This window comes from Rhagoletis zephyria, unplaced genomic scaffold (assembly GCF_001687245.7).
Source record: "Rhagoletis zephyria isolate East Lansing unplaced genomic scaffold, Rhagoletis_zephyria_1.1 Rzeph_scaffold_00180, whole genome shotgun sequence".
Classification (NCBI taxonomy): Eukaryota; Metazoa; Arthropoda; class Insecta; order Diptera; family Tephritidae; genus Rhagoletis; species Rhagoletis zephyria.
In genome coordinates, this window is record NW_016157264.1 from 178,877 (window position 1) to 202,872 (window position 23,996).

At 34.2% G+C, this 23,996-nt stretch overlaps 2 protein-coding genes across 2 annotated transcripts in view; both read right to left on the minus strand.

The window, feature by feature from the left end:
- Dgk (diacyl glycerol kinase 1) overlaps positions 1 to 23,996 on the minus strand; it is a 178,269-nt gene that overhangs the window by 50,662 nt on the left and 103,611 nt on the right. The window contains exons 8-9 of the mRNA XM_017608996.1: positions 5,908 to 6,033; positions 2,540 to 2,664 (exon numbers count right to left, since the gene is read on the minus strand). Coding sequence (XP_017464485.1) covers positions 2,540 to 2,664; positions 5,908 to 6,033 — 251 coding nt within the window. The remainder of the gene's footprint in view (positions 1 to 2,539; positions 2,665 to 5,907; positions 6,034 to 23,996) is intronic.
- On the minus strand, positions 20,986 to 21,720 carry LOC108357915 (desumoylating isopeptidase 2-like). The gene has a single exon (XM_017608998.1). It carries the CDS (start codon positions 21,718 to 21,720, stop codon positions 20,986 to 20,988), a length of 735 nt encoding a protein of 244 aa, XP_017464487.1.

A 23,996-nucleotide genomic window follows, 5' to 3' on the forward strand; every position in this document is an offset into this window, starting at 1 on the left:
TCCTACAAACGAAAATTGACCACCCACCCCACACTTCGGATTTGACTCCCAAAGGCTTTTTAATTTTTTCCAAAATCAAAAAAAAAAAGTTAGAAGAGAAATGTAAGACATGCTTTGTATCGAGGCATCAAGGCATTGAATTGTGTTTGTGAAACTTATTTTTCTCCTGGCAGAATATAAATAACCATACTCTTCATTCATTACTTGGGTTAAGTACTTTACGTCGCGAATTTATTGTACAGATGTATGTTCTAGAGCAATTGACAAATTATATTTTCTTTATTAGTTTAAAATAAATTTTTTTTTACAAAAATATAGATTATACTTCACAATGAAAACCATTATTATAAATAAAGATTTTGAAATTTTGATAAACATTTGTTGAAATTTGTCGAATTTTAAAAAATAGTGTAACTTTGGGGGGGGGGGGCTCGACCCTATTAAGCTGGCCTTTCAGGGTACTATTTTGTATATATATATAAGGAAAATTTGAAAGTTAGGGGGGGGGGGAGGCTCGAGCACCCCTCTGCCCCTACCTGGCTACGCCCATGGCTATTATTATTACTTTTTATTATTTTTGCATAGTACCGAATACCAACAGCGCAACTTAAAAGTCAATGTTGAACGCAAAATTACCTTTTAAAACGGAAGATGTTTCAAACTCTCTCGAGCACCCAACATGTTCTTTTCCTCGAGAGGAATTTCATGATTGCCTTAAACCTTTAGCACTTCGCTTAATCGCTTAAGCTACACTTAAAATAATAAAGATAAACACTTAAGAGCATCTAAAACTGTTGTTGAATATGAAATGCCACTTAAAAATATCAAATTCTACCCTCGAATGTGGTTTGCTGAGCGGGAGGTGGAGCTATTTCCAAAAGCTTCAGCATCTTAGCAATGTCAACTGCAAAAGCTGTACCTACTAAAATTAAATTCAACTCAAGTAAATGCGTACAATTGTATACAATAGCACTTACTATTTTTAGTAACAACAAATGAGCTGCCCCGTGTCTTAACAAACCATTAGGAGAGTACGTTCGTGGAGTAACAAAGAGCTCAATAAAAGCACGATTTGCTCACTTCATCGACATCATTAAAATTAATACGATATTCAAGAATTTAATTACATTTATTGCCTTCCGCTGCTTGCTTGCTGTGTTTCACTTAAACGCTACGAAATTACCAAGGAAATTGTAAATGCTTACAAAATTAAATTTACAGTGGAAAATTTTACGATTTCGCTTTATGCCCACGGCTGCAGAGTCAAAAGCGTTAACGTGAGGGTGAAGTGACAAAATGAGCGTAATGAATACAATGACTTGATGATGATGACAATGAACAGCTTAATACATAGCAACCAGCTACGATCAGGGTTGCCGCGAGCTTGCAAAAAAAAAAATATGTATCAATTGCCAAGCGAAAAAAGTATCAAAACTTATTAAAAGTAAATACAACAAGAGTTTTAGAATTTTTATTTGAAAAATTAAAAATTAATGAAATTATACCCATATTTGGAGGAATTTTATTAAAGTAATTTTTAGGCCAAAAACAAAACCGACTTCATTTCTCATATAAAAACTTAGGAGTACCGTCAATAGAGTACAGTCAATGATTGGTTCTAAAGCAGATTAGTATGGGATCACCTCTGAGACCTTTCCGATGCAAAAAGAATTATCGAAATCGGTTGACGTGGTCCAAAGTTATGCGCTAACATACAAACATACATAAAAAAAAATATTCCAACCAACTGATAACCTTCTCCTTTTTTGGAGGTCGATTAAAAAACGTTTCAGTTGTGTGGTGTTACTGGCGAATTTAGACTTTCGCCGCGGTCCTTATGAATGTCAAAACGATGTGTTTGTTGTAGACAAGGCGAATTCATATTACAACAAACACGTAATTTTGACATTCAGAAGGACCGCGGCGAAAATCTAAATTCGCCAGTAACAGCACCTCGTATAAATTCGTCGTGGTTGTGAGGTAAATCCAATATTTCTTAAGCGAATTCAAAAATATTTTTATAAGTATCAAAATTTGGCATTTGTGAATAAAATAGTATCAAAGTTTCAAATAACAAAATTTTAAAAGAAAAGTATCAAACAATGATACAATTTTATCAAAACAGCAACGCTGGCTACAATTCGCATAAACAAAAAAAATACAAAATTTGGCATTTGTGAATAAAATAGTATCAAAGTATCAAATAACAAAATTTTAAAAGAAAAGTATCAAAAATGATACAATTGTATCAAAACGGCAACGCTGCCTACAATGCGCATAAACAAAAAAAAAAAAACAAAGAGGAAAAAGAAAAGCGTGTAAAGACAAATACACGCAGCTGCCAAGCAACAAAGAAAATGAAGTAGACGTTGTCACCGTAGTACACTTTACACGCACCTACTCTGGCGAGAAGCAGAGCAGCACTATGGCATCCTTTATGAGGGGATTTCTGCGTTTTTTTTTTGGTAAGCAGCATACTCTTGTATTTTGTTTCATTGTACATATATGCGTATTTACAGTTAAATCAACTTTTACTTACCGGTCGCAATTCGCTAACATCCCAGCCAAGATATTCGGCAACAGCCATCATTTGATTAACAATCGCATCCATTTCGGCGGTATCCAGGACGCCATTGCCATCGGTATCGTACAATCGAAACATGACTACGTACATAGATGAAAAAGAGAGGCAGAATGAGCAACGTGGTAGCGTAGAAGAAAAATCATATAATTTAAATAATGCTGCACTTCTACTGTAGTTGGAGCTAACGAAGCCATTCAAAAGCCGTTATTATCAACATTTTAGTAGCAAGCAAAGTGGAAGATTGCGCTCGCTTAAATCTGAATGAGATTTACTGCACAGCGATATTATTTAAGAATATAAAACAACGCAATCTGGCGCTGACGCCTTGGTTGCTACTTTTATTTCTTTTTGCGAAAGTAAAACCAAATGAACGAATGTAAGTAGTTGGCTACATTAAACTACTAGCAGTATTTTAAACAAAATTTATGCTTCAAAAATGTCAGCTTACTCCTTGAAATAAGTCACTATTTGCATTTAATACATATGTACGTAAATACCTCCCACATGCCACTTAGCTTATTTAGCTTGCTTGCAGGCATTTAGTGGCAAGTTTATGAGCTTGACTCAGTGTAATTTATCGTTTCTGCTTAGTTTAGTTGTTGTTGTTAGATGTATACTTTTTTTGTTTGTGTTTAGTTCATAGTGTGCAAGAAATTGTTGGACTTGCTGCTTATTTGTCTATGAACTTTAGAACTCGCTTTTATTTTAGTTTCAGTTAATAAACGCAGGAGTTGCAGCTATAAGCTTGGTGTGTAGCGAAGTTGAAGTCTCTCTTCCTGTAGAAAGTTACCCTTACTTGTAAAAGTTATACACTCATTTTATACAAGAAAAATGCGAAAGGGAAAGTATTAAAATTATTATTACTAGAAAAAAGGACTTTGAGGGTCCTGAGGTGAGAAAAATCACGATCTGGGAATTTCGCATTATATCTTTCACCTTATGTGGCACATAATTATGGACAATGTTGAACTAAAATTAGAAGCCTTTGTAGGTTTTCGAAAGCACAACTCCACCCCTAAACTATAGATATGGAATGGCGAAATTTATAGGCTTTTTAACGAGATTGACATAGTCAAAAGTTTAGAAATGTGATGATCGCTAGGTTGTACATGACGGAAGCAAGAAGATTATGCTCTGGCGAAATCTTCAACTTAGCATTCATGAGAGAGGACAATGAAATCAAGGTCTCCGTTGAACAAGCTCTAGGCACCAACTCCAAGGGATCCGGCTGCACTTTGTACGAACAACTGTTGGAATTTCATAAATTAGCGAGGCATTAGGGGAATCCCAATCTTAATCCGAATATGAATCTTAAACTCAACACCAATCTCAACTTTGATCTCAATTTTAATCTTAACCTTAAACCTAAACTTTATCTTAATCTTAAACTTAATCCTAATCTTGAGCTTAATCCTTAACCCTTAACCTTTAATCTTTATTCTTAATTTTAATCGTAATCCTTATTTCTTTACTCTTAATCCCTTACCTTAATCTCAACCTTAATATTAATCATAACCTTAATCTTAATTCAATCTTATTGCCCTAAACTTAATCTAAATCTTAATCCTTAATCTTGCTATTAATCGTAATCTTAATTCTTAAATCTTAACCCTTAATTCTTAATTTTAATCTCAACCTAGATCTTAATTTTGATATTAGTCTTAAACTTAATATTAGGTTTAATCTAAATCTCAAACTTAATCCTTAACCCTTAATCTTAATGTTAACCTTAATCTTATTCTTAATTCAAATCCGAATTTTAATCTTTATTTTAATCTTAACCTTATTCTTTATCCTAATCGAAATCTGTATCTCAATCGAAATCTTAGCCTCAATCTTAATGTAAGATTGAGATTTTAATATAAATCTTAGTCTTAGTCTTAGTATTTAGTCTTGATCTTAAACTCAATCTTAATATTTATCTCAATCTCAATCTCAATCGCAATCCCAATTTCAATCTAAGCCACAACCTCAGTTTTAATCTCAATCTAAATGTTAATCTCATCTATATTTTTGGTCTTAATATTAATCTCATTCTTAATCCAAATGTGCCCAACCACCCCCGCCATTCGCTTCCTTCTTCCGTCGGTTCTTCGCATTGCAGCCTAAAGTTAGAGCCGAACAATTGTGTTGCTCTTTCGTTACATCGATGTTTGCATTTACTCCCAACCGACCTCAAAAAAGTTTCACCTCAAAACGAGTCTTATTCCTGACCGCGTACGTTTATGTGTACTCTGTAAGTTTGAGACACCAATAATAGATTCGCCTTTCCTTTGGGGTTAGACTAAAAGTTTTCTACATACCCTCAGAAATCGGGGCAGTCAGATATTAGATTCTCCTAACTCTTGGTTGCTAAGTGGGCGTGCCCATGTAAGAGGCGGTTCAAGCTGGAGACCGACTATGATCAAGTTACTAGAACCAAACTTCGGTACTTCACTATAGACCATACTTTGCCGCCCCAGGCTAGCAAGGACAACAATCCTAGAATCACATATCTGCTGCAGCCAGAGAAAGAAGACAAAAAATGAGCTAAACCAAACCAATATTTGAAAGTCAGAAGCGGCTACAAGAGACAAGCTCAATTCTTAAAAACTTATGAAGAGGAATCTATTATACCCTACCAAGGTGGACTAAGATTTCAGTAAGAAACTCGGGTGTCCCCAGGCAGAGTTGGAGGCTAACAAAGCGGCGCCTAACTGCTCGACAGCGAACAATTGATCTTTCATAGAACTGGCCGATTGTCAAAGCCGTTGGCTATGTCAACACAAAGTTCTTGATTTTTCTAATGTCTGCTATCTACAGTCTTGATGCAGGGTGGAGTATCGCAATTTTTCAGCGGGTTGGCAGAGGTAAAGAGGGTGCAACCATATGACTTTCTCGCCTTTTATCTTAGTTTCCTCCTTCATGATTGGCGCTGTAACCGTCTAAACTCTTAAAGCCCAGTTCTATAAAGTACGTCAGTCGTTTCTCATATTTTATTAGGAACAGTAAGTGTTAATACATTGCCACTCTGGAATAACCTCCCCTTAGAGGAGTGAGAATTTGCCCATACTCACAGAGGGAATTGAAAATAGAGGAGATATGTGTCCGGGTGGGAGTATGATCGGCTTACACCGAATTGGATACCTAACTTAAATTTTGTTTTCTATTAACTACATATGTACATTAACTAGAAGCTATACATTTCTTACTCTTCTTCACCCATTTATAGTTGTTTCCACTTTGCTGAGTTTCTGTATTAATTTAAACTTTTGTGTAGTTATTTGTGCGCTTTATTTCATTTCTGTGCGCTCATAACTAAAGATTCTCAACTATGTACTTACATTCGAGCTTATCTTCCGGTCGTCCAGCTTCCAGCAATGATAAATAGCAGACAACATCTTTGAGCGGCACTTTCAGCGTCAACGGATCCAAGTGTGAAAGTTTGCGTGCAAGAAGTTTGATATCAGCTGCAAAAACAAAAAGAAGCAAATATTAAAAAAAAAATGCTAGTAATTAAAGCAAAAGTACACTAAAAATAAAGCAGTAAAACAGCTGAGTAATGAAGGCTTGAAATTTGAAACCAGCAGCATATTTCTTAGCCAATGCATGCAAGCAGAGGCACAACATCCATCTTAGATATTTACGCACTCGCAAATTTCAAAGTCATTTAGCTGCGAACGAGTTATTATCGTGGCCTAGCAGCAGAAATGTTCCGCTGTCGCTATTCTGTTTCATTTTTTTGCTCTTCTCCATCCAACCATTTAAGTAAATTGATACAATACTAATTTCCGACATTCACTGAACTCATTCCACTGACAAGTTGCAAGAACCTCTTCAATCCACCTCCAACACTCAGCATCATTTACACGCTCTCACTGGCTTGGATATTATTTCCGTCATTTCATTGTCGTTAAGCTTTCTTACTAATTTACTGCTATACATAAATACATACATATTAGGGTGGTGCGTAAAAATATCAACATATATATTTTGCATGGGGTATCCCTTTAAATTGTTCTACGTTTAAAATAAAAACAACCACGAAAATTTCAAAATTTAAAAAATTTTGAAAAACAAAATTTTTTTTTTTAATCGCAAAAATTCGACAGAATTTTGACTTTCACCAGCTATAACTCAGAGTTTTTGAATTTACATACCCCTTAACTCAAAATTGGTAAATTTACATATTCATGCTTCTGGCATAAGAGGGACGATATACATATGTATGCATATATGTGCCAAATTTATCAGAATTGAAGCCGCATTTTTTTCGAATTTTTGAGATAAAAAAAAACTCAAATTTTTTCAAACACTGCTAACGACCCCAAAAACTTGCTAAAATTTTTAAATTTTCTTGGTTATATGCAAGGCGAATTAATATAAGGTGATAGCAGGAGTACAAAAACAAAAATTTACATGTATTTTGTTTTTGCTTTGGTGGCATAAACTGTCAAAATCTGTAAGAGTGTGTGTAGAAATTCAAACAAAATGCTTCAATTTGATATCAGAAGCCGTGCGGCGAAACACATACACAGAATCAGCTGAGCTAGTAACACCACCTTATATAAATTCGCCTTGGTTATGTTTATACAAAATTTAGATGCTGATATTTTAAACCAGTGTCCGCCAAAAAGAGAAGTCTTAAAATGAGAATGTATTAGTTATGAAATAAAAAATGAGAATAAAATTTGTTGCTCTGCTACTCTTTCTGTTGACGTTCGGATTGTGTACGTGTAAGAAGCCGATTGTGTACATGTGAAAGGCCGAATATAGTTCGTTTCCCAGGAAAGTGTTTGGCGGTCACTGTTTTAAACACCACCCTATTATGTATGTACACATATTCCATTGAACACAATGCTGGTGGTTTGCTTCGAATTGTTATTCATCATAGTCCATATTTAATTTAATTTATCAACTTTTAAATGCCCATTGAAACTTTGTCGATTCTAAAAATTTGCTGTGCGTCACTAAATAGCCAAAGTATACAAGTATAATTATTACGGTTTAAAAAATTTAAAAATAAACATTATTTGCATTCTCAATTGATTTTACCTTGACAATTTTCAATGAATGTAGTATTACTTTAATATACTTATCTTGCAGTTTGCAGGAAAGTTAAAACCTTTACACGATTAGACATTTGCCCAAAATTTGGGGCATATCATATCCCAAATATGTGAAGGCGCCAATATTTTTTTAACCCAATCACTACAGAAAATTTGTAAAAAAATATCAGTGACTGTATTTTGTCCCAATAGCCCAATGGAAAAAAGATGTACAAATGTGCCAACCGTGTGACACGGCCTTTAGTGAATTCCTTTGCCAATAAATGTTTCTAATTTTTACAGAATACTCGTACCTATCTCATTTTCATGTAGCTTAGAAATGGTTTGTTTGTGAGCTTATCCTACTACAAAACCCACAGCATAATGGGTCCACAGAAGAATGGCCTTATGACTGAATTAGAGCTATTCAGTTGCGACGACTTCCGAAAAGAGAAATCATTGCCGATTCTGCTTCTTTCCTTCGTGTTTCTGCACTTGGTTCTTACATTGTGCATGTGTGCGCATTTGCTCAAAGGGTATTTTAAGTTGGAGACGTCCAAACCGGCGCCCAGTGGAAAATTTTTGCCAGATTCTGCTCAAAAAATTTGAAGCAGTCAACTTATAACCAATCACTATAATTTTTGTTTTTATACCTGGGATGGATTTCAGAAAATATTGTCTGAGCCTTAATTAAAAAAAAAATATATTTCTAATCGGACACTTTGAATTTTGCGATTCTATCATCAGAATCGTATGCGGCGACATCAAAATTATTTGTACAATATTAAAGATCTGTCACCAAAAAAAATTAAAAAAAATTTTACGATTTTTGAAGAAATAGCAATATTTTTTTTATTCGCGCTTGGGCAGCGATTTATAGAATTTTTTTTAATGCTCAATTAAATTTTTTTTTTTACAGTTTCGGTAAGCTCGATAATATTGCATTTTTGTGTATTCTGATTAAATTTGTATTTGAATGAAGAGCATAGGTCACTTAAATCAAAATTAAGAACAAATTAAAATTGATTGGTGAAACCAAAAGTTGAAAAATTAAAATAATTTCCACTTAATTGAATCAGGTGAAACGCAGCCTTAGACTGTGTTTTTTTTTAAATCCATTCCAAGTACTCAATTCGGTAAAAGATTTACTCTTCCAGCGATTTATGATCAAAATTAGTAGAAAATTTCCCGCTATGCAGCGCCACCGAATCAAAAACCTTTGAAAGGTCAGGTGTGATGAGAGATTTGCTATATTAGCGCTTTTGGGTATGCACCTACAGTTGCTCGACTATACCAAAGCTCTACTCTTGCGTCGGCATGCGCGACTAGCTCTGTGACTGAACTTTTTCTTTGCCTTGTATTTGAATAACTGTTGCCTTCGCCATGCGCCGAATTATCACTGTTGTTGTTAAATGCCTAACCAGATCGCTCACAACGTACAGAGCCTAAACAAGACCTCGCGAAAAAAGTTTCTTCTCAAACATGTGCTTCAAATTTTCTGTTATTATTTTGAGAGTTTTCGCAATTAAATATTCCTCCCTTACTTTTGTAATTGCCTGGTTTGCTTTTGTTCAAATGGTGAATTCCTTTTTAGTTTCCTTTCCGTAGAGAACTAAGAAATATTAAATTCGCTTCACGATTTTCTCTTCTTGTTAAAAACTAGACAAAGGCATAGGTAACGCTTTGATCTTGATACCATTATATTTTCCAGCAGTAGCCCGGCAAGTATATTTTGACACTTCATAAAAAACTCATTTGTCGTAGCTTTAGAGCAGCTAGCATTGAAGATTTTCTAGGCGTCACAAAGCTTGCGGCTGCTGCTTCGATTTCTATTTGCGCTTCACTTGGTTGCCACAGAATTGCCATGACGCGCCTACTCGTACAACATAAAGCAAACAAAATCATTAAGATTTCATCCACAAATTTAAAAACATACATATAAACATATGCCAGATACAGTAAAATAACATTGAACCATATGCTTGCGAAAACTCGAAGATATCCTTAGAATTGTGAATGTGCTGGCATTCTTGTTAGGCTATCACTCGCTGCTATAAAGGCGCAGCTAAGAAGGTATGTGTGAAACGTTAGATATTTGTATATAGAAGGCCTTGTTGTTTTTAAAAATTTTCTATGTGTGTACACGATTGAATTTGTTTTATAGGCATCCCAACGAGATGTATCGTCCGTGTCTGCTTACTCACAGTTGCGGTTTGTGAAACTGAAGTGATGCCTACGAATGTATGTACATATCTAGGACCATGCACCGCCATACGTATGTTTGTATGTAGGTATACATACAACATACTTGCAAAGGCATCACGGCCGCTTGCTTTTTACCAAACTACTGCTGCTTGTCACACGCCAGTTCCACTGAGACTTGATGCTGAAGTAATAATATTCATTTCCGCCTGAGCGAATCGACGACTAGGCGTATGAGTAACGCGCGCATTTTTCCCAAAAAACATACATATACACATATGTATGCCTGCTGCAGAGCGATACTCATGAATTTTGATGCGAATATTTAAGCATTTTTAAAATTTTCATTTGTTCTTCCATTACTGGATTTTTTTTTTTTGGTACTAGAAAACGGGCTATGCGTTAGAGACTGCCTTCGCCATCCGTGCGTGAGCCACTCACTGCGGGTTTTTTCAATATTTTCAACTCATCTACATACGTTGCTCCTTCATGTGTGAAAATATCGAATTTAAGTGTTTTTGTTTTGCTTGTTGAAACTATATTTTTGCTGATGATTTTTGTCAAGTATTAGCAAATAATTTTATTTGCATAGTAAATGCAGGCGGTGAGAAATAGCAGACAAACTAAAGTCATGTCGGCCCCACTCATCTTACATCACTTCGCATCAAAATCATAGATGAAATTGTAGACAGATATACTGAAGATAAAATTCTTACAGAAAATTATTATTTTTTTTGCCAAATGGTGCAGTCGAAACGGACTAAACACGTTAAGGTCAAAAAGGTTGGCATAGCAAACTTCATCTGAAAAATTTGAAAAAAAATGATGTGCGCATACACAAAATTATTCAAATGCATCTGTAAGGGGCGAAATTATTTGTACGAAACCATTTCCAAGCCCTTGTTGCGCCTGCCTAGTGGAATGAAGACAGTAGTAAAGCCGAGCTCAGCGAATTAGGATGACGAGCCTGCGTGGCATCACTCATGCGATGGCAATAACAGCCAACATGGTTTCGAGGCACTTCTAGACATTCGTCCTCTATATGCGGTATCCCAGCTTCTTTCCATGTGTGCCCTTAGAGTGTAGGCTGTGGGTCCATTTCCGTTTACACCAAACTTTGAACAAATTCGGCTGGCATTCTGAATGGATGGCTTCCACACGCTCAATGAGTTCAGCATTTGATATGTGTTTGCAGGAGGTTGGAGTATGCCCACGTCTTGAGCAGATTTGACCACGAACATTTGCACTCATTTACCTGCCAACTCGTCGGACATGCATTTGCCAGGAATGGGCGGAGGAACAGCTCATTGACCCACAGTCAACTGCGTAAGATAACTACTATCAGGGTTATAAAGGTATTTTTTTTTTAATAGAGCCAACTGGAACAATGAAATACCTAAACACCGAAAATATAATAACATTTAGGATACTGGTCTCTCTCTTTCAGGCTGGGCTACACGCCAATGCACTTCTTCTGATATCAGGATGACTTTACTAGGCCTGAAAGCACACGAGGTCACCTCAAAGATGGTGTGGTATTGCCTTCAGATTTTAGTACTCATCGCATACAGGGACCGGGTCATTTGGGTGCTCGGGTCGAACGGAGTCATGGGAATATTATAGGCAAGGAAAGAGATTGCACGATAGGCATGAAGAAAGAAAATGTTAAAGGCCTTAGCTGCCACAGCATGCTTCAAGGCAGTGAATCAATTATCAAACTTGGGCGTTACTTACCCTTACTACCTGAAGGATTTTTGAGGAGTAAAAGGAAACGGCAGAGGCACATGAGCCACTTCGAAGCCCTTAAAATGCTCACAGAGCTTTTCCTCAAATGCAATGTAAGCGACATTCGGTGCTAAAACTGTGCAGGAACTGTTTTAAACATCTAAGTACCATAGATTCACACATCGCTTCATTAAATAGTCAAAAAATGAATTCTTGCTGTGTTTTTATGCCTTCTCGGGCACCACTTTCCGGCCATTGCGCAAATGCATGCATACAAGCACACATACATACGTAATTAGGGTGGCACTTGATTGTTGTTGTTGTTGTTAGCTGCTGCGCCTTCGCTCGCCGAAACGCCTAACAATAAAGTTTTCCGTGCGCTGTGCTACAATGTGGCTCCTGGAATTATGATAAATAACTGTTGTTCTTAGTTTCAAAATTGGTGTTGTTTATTGTTGCTGGCGCGACGCGACAAGCGTTTTGAAAGTGTTGGAAATGCCCGTAGGGGTTAAATGTTTGCAAACTGATTTTTTATTTATTTATATTTTTTTTGAGAAGCAAATTTTACGTGAGGGGTAAATAAATGAGCTGGAAATAAGTATGTAAATGTAGTTAGGTTGTCTTGTAGAATGCATGCCTGAATACTCGTACATGCAAATGATGTGCATATCTATGCAAAAGTTTAAGTTGAACTGGCTCTGAGCAGCCATAGTAGAGTAGACGAGCTCTACTAAATTTTGCTGCAGAAGGATTTCAAAAAAGAAATATCATATCCTCTAAGAAAAAACTATAGAGAAACTCAGATCTTTGCGCTCGATAGCTCTATTTCCAAGTGATGACATAGACAGAACGTTAATTTAGAAGAAATATAGGTTTAAAATAGTTTTTTGCAACTAAGCAACCTGGTGAGCTCTCTCTCTCTCCCTATTACTAAATTACTATAATTTTGTTGAAAATAAAATTTATTTGGGTATTAAGTATTGCCAAATTGCTATGTACAAATATCGATAACAACTATCGTCAACGATTTCTTCAAATGTGTTCATAGAAATAATGATAATAATGAAAATAAGATTTCTGACTAAGGCCTTGGATAAAATGATCGATAAATATATCGTTTGACGAATCAACAAATATCGATATTTCATGTATGTATATTAAGGTGCATCACTCTCCATACAAAAAAAGACAAAATATTTCAGAAAATCATTAAGATTTAGGTGAGCTTCCAAAATCGGGTTTTTATAAAAAAAATTGGTTTTCAAAAATATTTTTTCTAATAAATCACTTCAGACGATTGAAGAGTGTAAGATTAGATGATCTCCATTAGTGATGTGCTGAGTCGATACTCGGTTCCGATTTAAAAATTATCAGTATAAGTAGTACACAAGCACATCACTAGTCTCCATAAAAACATTTAAACATTTTATCAACGGAATAAAAATAATGTGATTTGAGGAGGTATTTTCAAGTAATAANTTTTTTTTTTTTTTTTTTTTTTTTTTTTTTTTTTTTTTTTTTTTTTTTTTTTTTGATGAGCCATGATAATGTACATATGTATGCTAAGAAGACAATTTAGTACATGCCCCTTCAAGGTTTCACGTGTTCTCCCTAACTAAAGTTTTCACATTGCAAAGAAATTGGTTTTGCGTCAAAATGTCAGCAAGTAATTAGAACACTTTCGAAAGTACCTTAGTTAGTTGCTTGTCAACTTAATCGCATTAATTCGATAAGTGTTTACACCTGCTACACACCTTTCACCAAGTAACGGTAGTTATTATGTCTTTAGCAAGAACACATCGACACATTAACACCACAACACTTCAAACTCGCTGTCAAAGTTCACACTGCATTTGCAAAAGTCAGCATCTTAGCCATCGATAAATTTGGCCACACAGCAATATTTCAATTTAACCGTTTTCAAAAGTGAATTTTCTTAAATTTCTCAAAAAACGCCATCCTTCTTCTTTGCCATCCCCTTCTTCTACTTTCTAACTTTCTAGCCATCACGAGCTGGCGCAGTTAGCAGCGTTGATGGACTGACGTTGAGAAAGTGCCTGTCAGCAATATCTTCGTACATACATACGTACATACGTACGTAAAACAGCATAGTTGATGAATGGCAAAAAATGTCGGTAGATAACTACTTTCGTCCTTGTTCCTGCATTCACTCTACTACACACACACATACATATACATATTTGCTTTACTCTTAGTGTTTGCGTGTAAATTGGCAACGTTTGTGCAAGCCACTCTAATTAGCTTATGGGCAAAAAATTATTTTCTTCGTTCAACTGACTATCCAATTTTGACTTGGCGCGCAATAACCGAAAGCACCCCAAGGCAGTAAGCTAGTCAGTCGGACAGACGTGAAACGCTTTTAGCCAAAGCTTGTTGCACTGTCTGTCTCTCTGTTATTCACTCTCTGCTAATTAATTGGCAGGATTAATTTTACGCTATATTTACCCAAGAATAACAGTTCGAGTGTGGAGTATTAATTTGCATGGCAAAAGAAAAATAAACAGCAATCGGCTACTAACAAATCTCTCTATACAAGCATACATATGTACATACATACAAATGCAAGAAATATTAATTCGAGCAAAAAGCTAAGCCAAAGTTGAGCAGGCAGCAGTGGTATAAACCTTGAAATGTAGGCTGTTTGTTATGGAATGAAAGTTTGCTTTGACTTCTGCAGCGCCGCGACGGTGTTGGGTTGCTGTCATTCATTAAAAATGTAGTTCGTTGGTAACGCAAATTGTTGTAGGTTTAACGTTTTATGGGTCATGCACCGAAATAGGCTGGCTTGTAACGAATGACCGACCATCACTAGGGACCACAACAAAATGGACCGTGTTGTAAATTATTCAATGCAATGGAAATGATGTTGCAAAAGAGTGAAAAGATAAATAACCTTGATGAGCTTTTTACTCGTTGCCCCACAAAGCGCAAAGAAGCTAGTTAGAAGCAAATTATTTCTTTGTGGGGCAGCATTTTTGTTACTCTTTTACAAACATGAATAAAGTAGAGAATTTTCGCTAATTATATTAGGGTTATGCATCACTTCCATATAAAGGGTAAAAGCTTCGTGGGGCAAAGATATAATCTGGTGTCAAAAATCCAACTTATGATTTGAAAAGATGGTCAGTTAAGTTTCCAACAGCAACAACGTTAACCATAGAGACAAGGGAACACAAGGAAATGCGCGCAAATCTGTTATTCGGATGGAAAATTTTGTCAAAAGTGCAGGCTTTGCCTTTAGATGAAAATACTTTTCGATGGCAAATGTCCGACATAAACTTTGTTTGCTAAAGTTGCTGGTGAAATTGAAGCTTTCGATTCCAATATATACCATGAACATAATTTAGTATGTAGCTATTGTAAATGCATCTGCTTTGTAATTATTAACAGAAAGAGCGTCCCTCTATTCTAGAAGAAAATGTATTTGCTAAATTCTCTCAAAATACGTAACATTTATTATTTAAGTGCAAAAAAAGTGTTTAATTAGGCGTGCGTTTAAGTGAGAGACTCTTCCAAATTAGAGAATTTCGGAGACAAGATGCAAGGGTGGTTCACTTGATATGTTAACTTCATGGCACACCCCTTTATTTTGTTCTATGTACGTACGGAATAAAGAAATCTACGAAAATTTTGAAATTTAAAAACACAAAATTCGACAAAGTTTTGAATTTGACCCGCTATAACTCAGCGAGTTTATGAATTTATATGTATACATAAGTTTCAATAATATGTTGAATTTATCAGATTTCAAACAATAAAACAATATTTTTTTTTCCAAACTCTGGAACGGACCTCTAAACATTTATTTAAAATTTTGCAAATTTCGTGGCTGTCTTTACATTTTACGTAGAATAAAATAAGGGGATGCCCCTCGCAAAATTTAGTTGCTAATATATTAAGGACCAGCGTAATACTACTACCGAATTACATTAAATTAGAGTTTTTAACATTTGCGCTTTCCTTTTTATGAACTGATTTTGACGATCTTTTAGGTTGATGCTTTTCTGATTAAAATTTGAAAATATGTACATTATGTTGAGCCAAAATAACGAATCTACCGAATTTGTGGCCTTAAAAGGACCTATTTACTGAAAAAATTTTAAAAGGTGTCGATAGACATTTGAAATTTTCCATGTATTTAAATAACATGTACAATTTTTTTTTATTAAAAATGTTATAACTATTGAACCATTTGGGATAAAAATTTGTACTAGGCATACTATTGTAGGGCATTAAATTCTCTAAAGCTGCTTGTCTATACTCAAAAATTAGTTTACTTGCGGGCTATGAAAGTCGAAAAAGCAGGACTTTGCAGTTTTAAGGCTTTGCATTGATAAGAAATGTGTAAACATTTTTCCAAATTGGAGATTTTCTTCAGAGTAAATAGATCCTTTTAAGGCCATATATACGAGAGGTTAGTTATTTTTGCTCACCCTAATGTACATCGTACAACATTTACTATTTGCGCCCGGAAAGGGTAGTGCAACCCTCGCGCCTTGCCTCAACGGAGGCTTCTCTGGAATGGGTTGCAAAAAATACGTGTGAAATTTATTTTATAAAAATATACTTAAATACATACCGCTCTCTTCAATTTTTTAAGTTTTGATTTTACATATACTTTCGTAGTAAAAATGTAATCGATGCATCTAGGAAATTTTTCCACAACCTAAGCTCAATATCTGTATTTTTTGGATTAAGATGCTATTGAAAAATTGAGCGATATGTAATTACAACAGACTAAGAAATCTATATGACGGCTGCGAAAATCGAGGCTTATACAAGAATTACTTATTGTCTATTTCACTTTCTTATTTATTGTCTTTTTCTCTTTAGCTAGTTCAGCATATGTCTTAATATTCGGCAATTGAGAATGATTGTTACTACGTAAGACGTTCCTCCATGTTATAAAAGATAGTTTACAACAACGAGTTGAGATACATCCAGAAACAATCTTGTCTTCATCTGCGCTAGTTCGGAGATATCTACATATGTATCTATGTAAGTATGTAGTTCGATCTGTTGTCAATTATGTACATTTGCATGTTTTTTTGTGCCAAAAGTTGTAAGCTAAATGTGCTAAATTACTTTCTCAAAATACTTTTCTCATTATGCTGTCTTCAGTAAACCTTCTGCTTCGTGTCACATTTCCCATCATCACTTTCGAATGCCCCACTAATGGCATGTAAATATATCTTCTAATGACACACGTATGTATGTAACTGATAATAGGCAAAGGAAACCAGGAAGTCGTCCGAAGTGTTAATGCCTGAACTTGGTAAACAAATACATATGTATGTTAGGGTGCCTCACCAAAAAGAGTAGAGTTTTTTTCACCGTAATTATAAAATTTATTGTACATATTTTAAGACTTCCTCTAAAATATTTCAGAAAAATATAAAAAAATATCTCTCAAAATCTCATTATTTTAATTTCGTTAATGAATTTTTGTAGCACATTAGACTGCATGACTACCCATACCAAAAAAAAAAAAAAATCGGTATTGTGTTTCCATTGGAATAATAAAATCTATTATATTTTAAGACGTTCACCAAAATATTACGGAAAAATATTAAGATTTACGTGAGCTGCACCGATTTGAAAAACCTTCAAAAATGGGGTTTTTTTTTATGAATAAAAATAGTTTCCTAAACATTTTTTTCGAAAAAATTCCCCTCAAATGACAAAACATTTTAAGCTTAAAAAATTTGCATAAAAATATTTTTACAAAATGTTGAACGGAATCGTAATAAGAAACTATTTTTATTCATAAAAAATCCATTTTTGGAGATATTTTCAAATCGGTCCAGCTCTCGTAATTCTTAATATTTTTCCGAAATATTTTGGTGGACGTGTTAAAATATAAAAGGCTTTGTAATCCCGGCCGAAAAACCACAATTTTTTTTGGTGATGCAGTCTAATGCACATGCATTACATGTACAAATCTGTTACATGCATATTTTTTTGATGGAAAACTTCAAAACACAGCTGGTTACTTAAAGAAAAGAAAGCAAAGGGAGGGGTATGTATAAGGCAGGGCATGTCACTGATGGCAAAATTTGCTGAGTATCTATTTATATTCCATTTCACTTCGTGATTTCATTATCTGCAGTTGGACACAAGGTGTCCCATTAGATCCGAAATCAACAAAGTGTGGCTATAATTTTTAACTAATTCTAATACAAAAATATTTGCATAGGCAATGTTACACGATTGGTATATTTGTACAGATTTGTACATTTTTTATATTGGGCTATTGGTACAAAATTAAAAAAATTGGGATGACGACTTTTTTGTAGTCACACGATTTTTACAATAGCGCGAAGTGCTACTGAAAAATTTCAAAAAATTGTTTTTCGTAATTGGGATAAAGAAAAATATTCGTGAATTCACACTATTGGGATACAATTTGCACCAAATTTTGGGCAAAATCTCAATCGTATGACACTGCCTTATAAATAAAATTAATAAGAATTTTACTTTACAAAAAAATCAAATACCAACGATAATTTCCTCGGTGATTTCTCTTCTTCTAGAAACTATGTAATATTTTTCTCGATTTACTATCGACCACGTTCAATCTTTATTTATTTATTTATTTATTTTTCCTTTTTCAGTGTGATTGAGACACCCTTTATAATTTGCCACCAACTAAGTAAGAAGTCACAAAGTTTACAAGCCTCTTATGAATCTATACATAGAAGCGCAAACAAGCAAACTAAATTACATACATACTTTTTTTTGTTTCAAATTGCTTTTGGCCCCAACCATAGTAAGTTTGTAAGTAAGTAGATACCGGCCTGAATTCCAGGAAGTATTTACGCAGGAAAAAGGAAATTCAAGTAAAAGCTAAAATCGATAGCGGATGTGTGTAGGTGCTCATATTACGATTTGCGCACAGCAATGAACTGATGAAAACATGTGTCGATATGCAGAAGTAGTATCTAGTATATGTATGAGTTTGTATGGATATATGTATGTACATAGGAGCGCAATGATAGATAATGTGTAAAATAATGCGAAAAAGAAGAAATGTAAATGGAGGCGTTTAAGAGGTATGAAAGGCGAGTAGCGGTCTGGAAACGGTTTATATGGTAGCATACTAAATAGTGCGCTAGGAAAGAGTGCGAGACAAAATTTCAGGATTAAAGGCCAAGCATATAAGACCTTCCAAGATTCCTGTCCTAACAAGCCGAGCTGGATGGAACAGCTACTAATAAGAGGTAGACTATGACTAAGGCCAGTATTACATTTACTTTAGGATGATCGAAAAACACGGAAATTGCTGAGGCTCTGTAAACCGAGAATGACCCGAAGAATGCGCTGCAGATTTATTTTAGAAATGTTTGGCTTAGTAGTTATGGCATGAAAGTCTTACAGAAAAAGGTCCCTTGCCAACTTTCATGGCGAAAAGTTCTTTTGACAGAAAGCACTTGAGCATGTTAAAAATGAAGAGTATGTACATATAGCATTTTGCTCACCGAGTGATAAAGCACTGGCGTTCCATTTGGGAATTCCGAGGTTCAAATCCTCTGATAGCGGACTTTTTTAAATAATTTTACTTAAATTTTTTTAATTTTTATATTTAATTTTTTAAAAAGATAAATTATATTCTATTAATTTTATCTAATTATTATAAACTTATTTTATGAATTTGTCCTTTTTTAATCTCATTATTTTCTTTCGTAGTTAATTTTTTAATTTTTAAATTTCACTGTTTTAAAGTGAAAAATAATATTTTGTCCAATTTAATTTGCAGAAACTGATTTCATTTTTTCCCTTTTTTAATTTTAACTGATCTTAATTTTCAGATTTTATTGTTGTATAAAGAAAACTATTTTTAGTCAAATACATTTAATTTTTTGGAACTTTTATTATTTTTTTTATAACATTTTTTTATTTGCAAATTTTTTCACTTTTTATTTAATTTTTAAATCCATTTTTTTTAAGAATTATATGTTCTTAATATCACTTAATTTATAGAAACTTATTTTATTAATTTCTTAAATTTTTTTCTTAATTTGATCTTCTTTAAATATTTCGATCTTATTATTTTAAAATGGTTTTCTTTTCAGTTTCATAATATTTTTAAGACTCAGATTTTTGTTTTGTAAAATTTTTTGCCTTTTTTAATTGTAGTTTTTTTATTTAAACTCATTTCATTTTAGGAAGTAATTTTGTTTTATTTCAATTAAGTTCGTTTCTTTTTTTATTTAATTGTCTTTAACATTTAGATTTTGTTGTTTTGAAAAGGAAAATATTTTTTCTAAATCTTATAATTTATAGGAAAATATTTTATTCTTTTTTTTTAAATTTAATTTTATCTTAATTTCTTTAATTTCCTCACATTTTTAGGAAATATTTTCGTTTTCATCTGTTTATTAAATTTTATCCTGTTATTTTTTTGGCGAGAAACATATTTTTTTGATATCATTAATGTAAAAAATTGTTATTATTTATAATATAATTTTTTTCTTTTTTAGTTTAATTTACTTTAAATTTTTAGTTTTTATTGTTTTAAATAGAAAAAATATATTTTTAAAGTTTAATTTAATTTTTACAAAACATTTTGCTAAGTGGCAAACAGAATAAAGCTAAAGGCAATGTCACACGATTGGTACATTTGTACTGATTTGTAAATTTTTATATTGGGCTAATTGTACAAAACAAAATAAAATAAAATATAAAAAATTGGGACATTTTTTTTTAGTCACACGAATTGTAGCAATCGCAGCGAACTTCTATTGAAAAATTAGAACTTTTTTTCATGATTGGGAAAAAGAAAAATATTCGTGCATTCAGACTATTGGGATACGATTTGTACCAAATATTGGGCAAATGTCCAATCGTACGACACGGCCTTAAGACCTCATCGTTGGCGGGTATTTCAATTAGTCTTTCGAAAAGCATAAAATAGCTTTGAAAATAGTTGCCAGAATTGACAATTATTTTGCGAGAGTTTTGTCCTTCGAAAGCCTGTGATTAGTTAAAAGACAGTTGGCAAAATTTCCGCGTAAAATACTGAAAACATTTTACTGACATGTACAGAAATGTGGTGAAATTTATCAAATTAAAAGTAGTGGACGCTTGACCCACTTATAAGGTATAGTATAGCATACTAAAGTCGATAAGATGCTAGCCTTAACAAATACTTCTAAGCATAAATTCATAGAAAGGACATAAACGGGCTAAAAGTCTTTTCAAGCTTCATTTTAACTTGATTTATGTATTTTGGAACGAATTTCTGTCATGCCTTGTCAAACTTGGTTTGGAGACCCACCTGGTTTTTGGCGTTATGCCGCCCCAAATGCTTAACATTAAGGTAACCCAACTTAGCACAAAATCTTTGCACATTTCATTTAAGAAAATCATCGCTCAACAAGTAGTCCCCCTTTTTTAAACTTTCTCTTTCTTCTGCACACACTCATTTTATTTCTCTCTATTAATCACATTGGCATACGAAGTGGAATTGCTATTCTCCATAACAGTCACACTTTCACGTAGCGTTGTTCTCGGCGTCAACCAGTCACGCGGTAGGATGCGTTGTAAGAATGGCACATAACCGCTAATGGTTGCCAATCGATTCACCCAGCCGGGTATTGCTTTGCCACAAAGAAATCGCGCCAAATAGTCACAGAAATGATTGCAATTATTATTGATCAAATGATATGAACTGCCAGTAAACTTCTGACCCAACTCTTCGACTATCTCATACACCTGCTGACATGTGAATTGGGTGCATCCGAGATTGACGGTCTGGCGAAATTGAAAATTCGTACCCAAATCCGCATGGTCACGTGGCAACATTTCAAAGATACCCGTAAATGGAAATTGATGGCCGCCATAGGCGAATTCAGTGCCATAGAGTTCGACGCCGGAATGAAAGGCGCCAAGTCCAATATAAGCGGAGTACTCATTGATTTTGAGTATGTCATAGACATTCAACTTGACGGGTTCGCAGAAAGTGCCCAGTCGGGCATGCACACAGTTACGTGGTTGTGGCTTCGTTGACTGTGTTGAGGTGGTGGTGGTGGTCGTTGCTGTTTCTGTTGTCGTTGTTGCTGTTGCCGCTGCTGTTGATTCATTATAGCGTGCTCTCGTAAAGGGCGTATCAAAGCAGCTGCCGAAATTGAATTTGCTAAATAGCGGTTTATTCGAATGCATTTGTTCGATTGAAGATCTCAAAAATTTATTTCATAATAAAAAATAAAATTTGAAATGATATGAAAATACAAACTGCTGATTTTGAACTGTAGTTTGGCAATTGTGACATTTGCAGGCGTAGAAAGAAAGAGGAGAAGAAGGTAGTAGAATTTTAAAGAGTGATGCAAAAAGCATGAACATTTTTTTTTTTTAATTTTAAAACTTAGTTAGACAAAAATTTTGTTTTATCGATTTTTTTTCGCAAGTAACATAACCTGCACTTTTAAATACTTATTCATCTAAACATTTGTAAAAACATTGGTTTTTGTAAAAAAATTTATAAAAAATAATAAAAACAAATAAAGGTTAGTTATTAGGGTGTTCGATTATTCGCCTTCCTTCGAAAGCCATTTCTCGAGTTATTTGAAATAGGTATAGCTTTAATTAAGAAATCGGTAAGGCAAAATAAGTTCGAAGTATTTTGGATTACAAATACTTAAAAGCAAGAAAAATTGTGAAAAATTCACACCTACTGATCTTGACAATATTTTATGTTTTGGCGGGGAAAACTCGAGAATGTAGAGTCGACTGTCTTGTGAATGAGAATGCACCATCCGCTGCACCAGGCTGACCGTACAAATGTGGTCTCTTATAGACAGGGCATTCATCGAGAATCAGTCAACACCTTCGTCAACTCTCAAAAATCAACTTACTTATGAAGAAAATCGATGGATAAATAAAGAAATAATGAGTGGTCAAATGAAAATGCGCAAAGATTTTTTGTATGAAATATGAGCATAAAAGAGTGCTGCTTAGGTGTACATGGCGCATGAGAAACGATACATTTTCAACAAAATAAAACTGGAATATCATTCAGTCTTATCGGGAAGTGATGTATAGACGGTTTAAGGAATTTTTTTTTTAGCTTTCATTTGTCGTATTCCATTTTCAGTTTGTTAAATTGGTTGATGAGATGTAAGACGGTAAATTGAAAATGTCTCGAAAACGTGTCCGTAGAATAAAAAATCAACACGATTTTCGGAATCATCGGGCGTTTATACATACAATTTGGATATTGGCGTCTGGAGAACAAAAACCAAATTAAAATTTGTGATCCAGTGTCAGTAGTTATTAATGGGTAGCCAATAGAAAGTAGTCTTTAGTCACTAGCCATGATTCAATATTACAAGGTTAGATAATTATTGACAGCTGCGGTTTGACACTCCCTTACAAAAGGTTGCATTTACGAAGGACGGAGAAAAGGGGAGGAATGAAATCTCTTGGTGCGAAAATGGTAGTAGAAAAGTACGCAAAGTAGGCAATTAGTAGTGAAATTCCTTTTGTAAATTCTAATGTATTTGCAGGAAATCTGGCATTTTAAACGAAATGTTGAACGTAATATTGATGTATCTATGTGAATTACGTAATTTATGTGCTATTTAGCTGTATAAAAACTGCCAAATGGTTCATAATTAAAATAAGACTACTGTGAGATTGATGTAAACATCCAATTTAAAAACAGTTTATGTTTTCACCAGTTAAATATGCTTCATATGCATATACAAATAAACATATTGCATAAACGCTCATACTTCTATTTCACACCAAAGCTACTCTGTATCAGAAGCAGCACGGTGCCACAGCTAAGGGAGCGGTGCGAGAGAGACAACTGTCAGTTTATCGAACCTTGTATTATTGAGTCATGGTCACTAGCTACTAGTCAGTAGTAATTTTTATCTAGTCTTCAGTGTCTAGTAATTATTTATGCCTTGTCAAATTTTAAAGACTGGCAATAATATAGCAGTTTTCGATTTTAAAAATACACAGCAATCATTTAACCTCACACCCGTGCAGTTCACTGCAACCACTCTGTAGCATACACACAGTATGTATTTAGGTAGCACATACAATATATTGATATCAACTCACAGTTTATATATATACATGCGCACATACCCACATGTACACTAGACCGGGTCGGTCTACATACGACAGAAAAAAAACTGCAATTACCCCACAAGTTTGATGGCTTACCTTGAGAGATTTTTAGGGTCAAAAAAATTTTCGTCTTTCGGGAGCCATTAAATTGCAAAAATCGAGTTTTCTTCATAATTCTTTTATTAATTTTTAGAACTCACGAAGGACGAAAATTTTTATGATCCAAAAATTATCTCAAAGGAAGCTTTCAAACTAGGAATGGTAATTGGAAACTTTTTTTCGCGACCCAATCTAATGAACATATGTATATACATACATACATATACCTATATGTATAAATATATATTTAAAGCTCGACA

Excerpts from the sequence above, each read along its gene's own strand:
- LOC108357915 (XM_017608998.1), bottom strand. The coding sequence starts at position 21,720 with ATGCATTCGAATAAACCGCTATTTAGCAAATTCAATTTCGGCAGCTGC.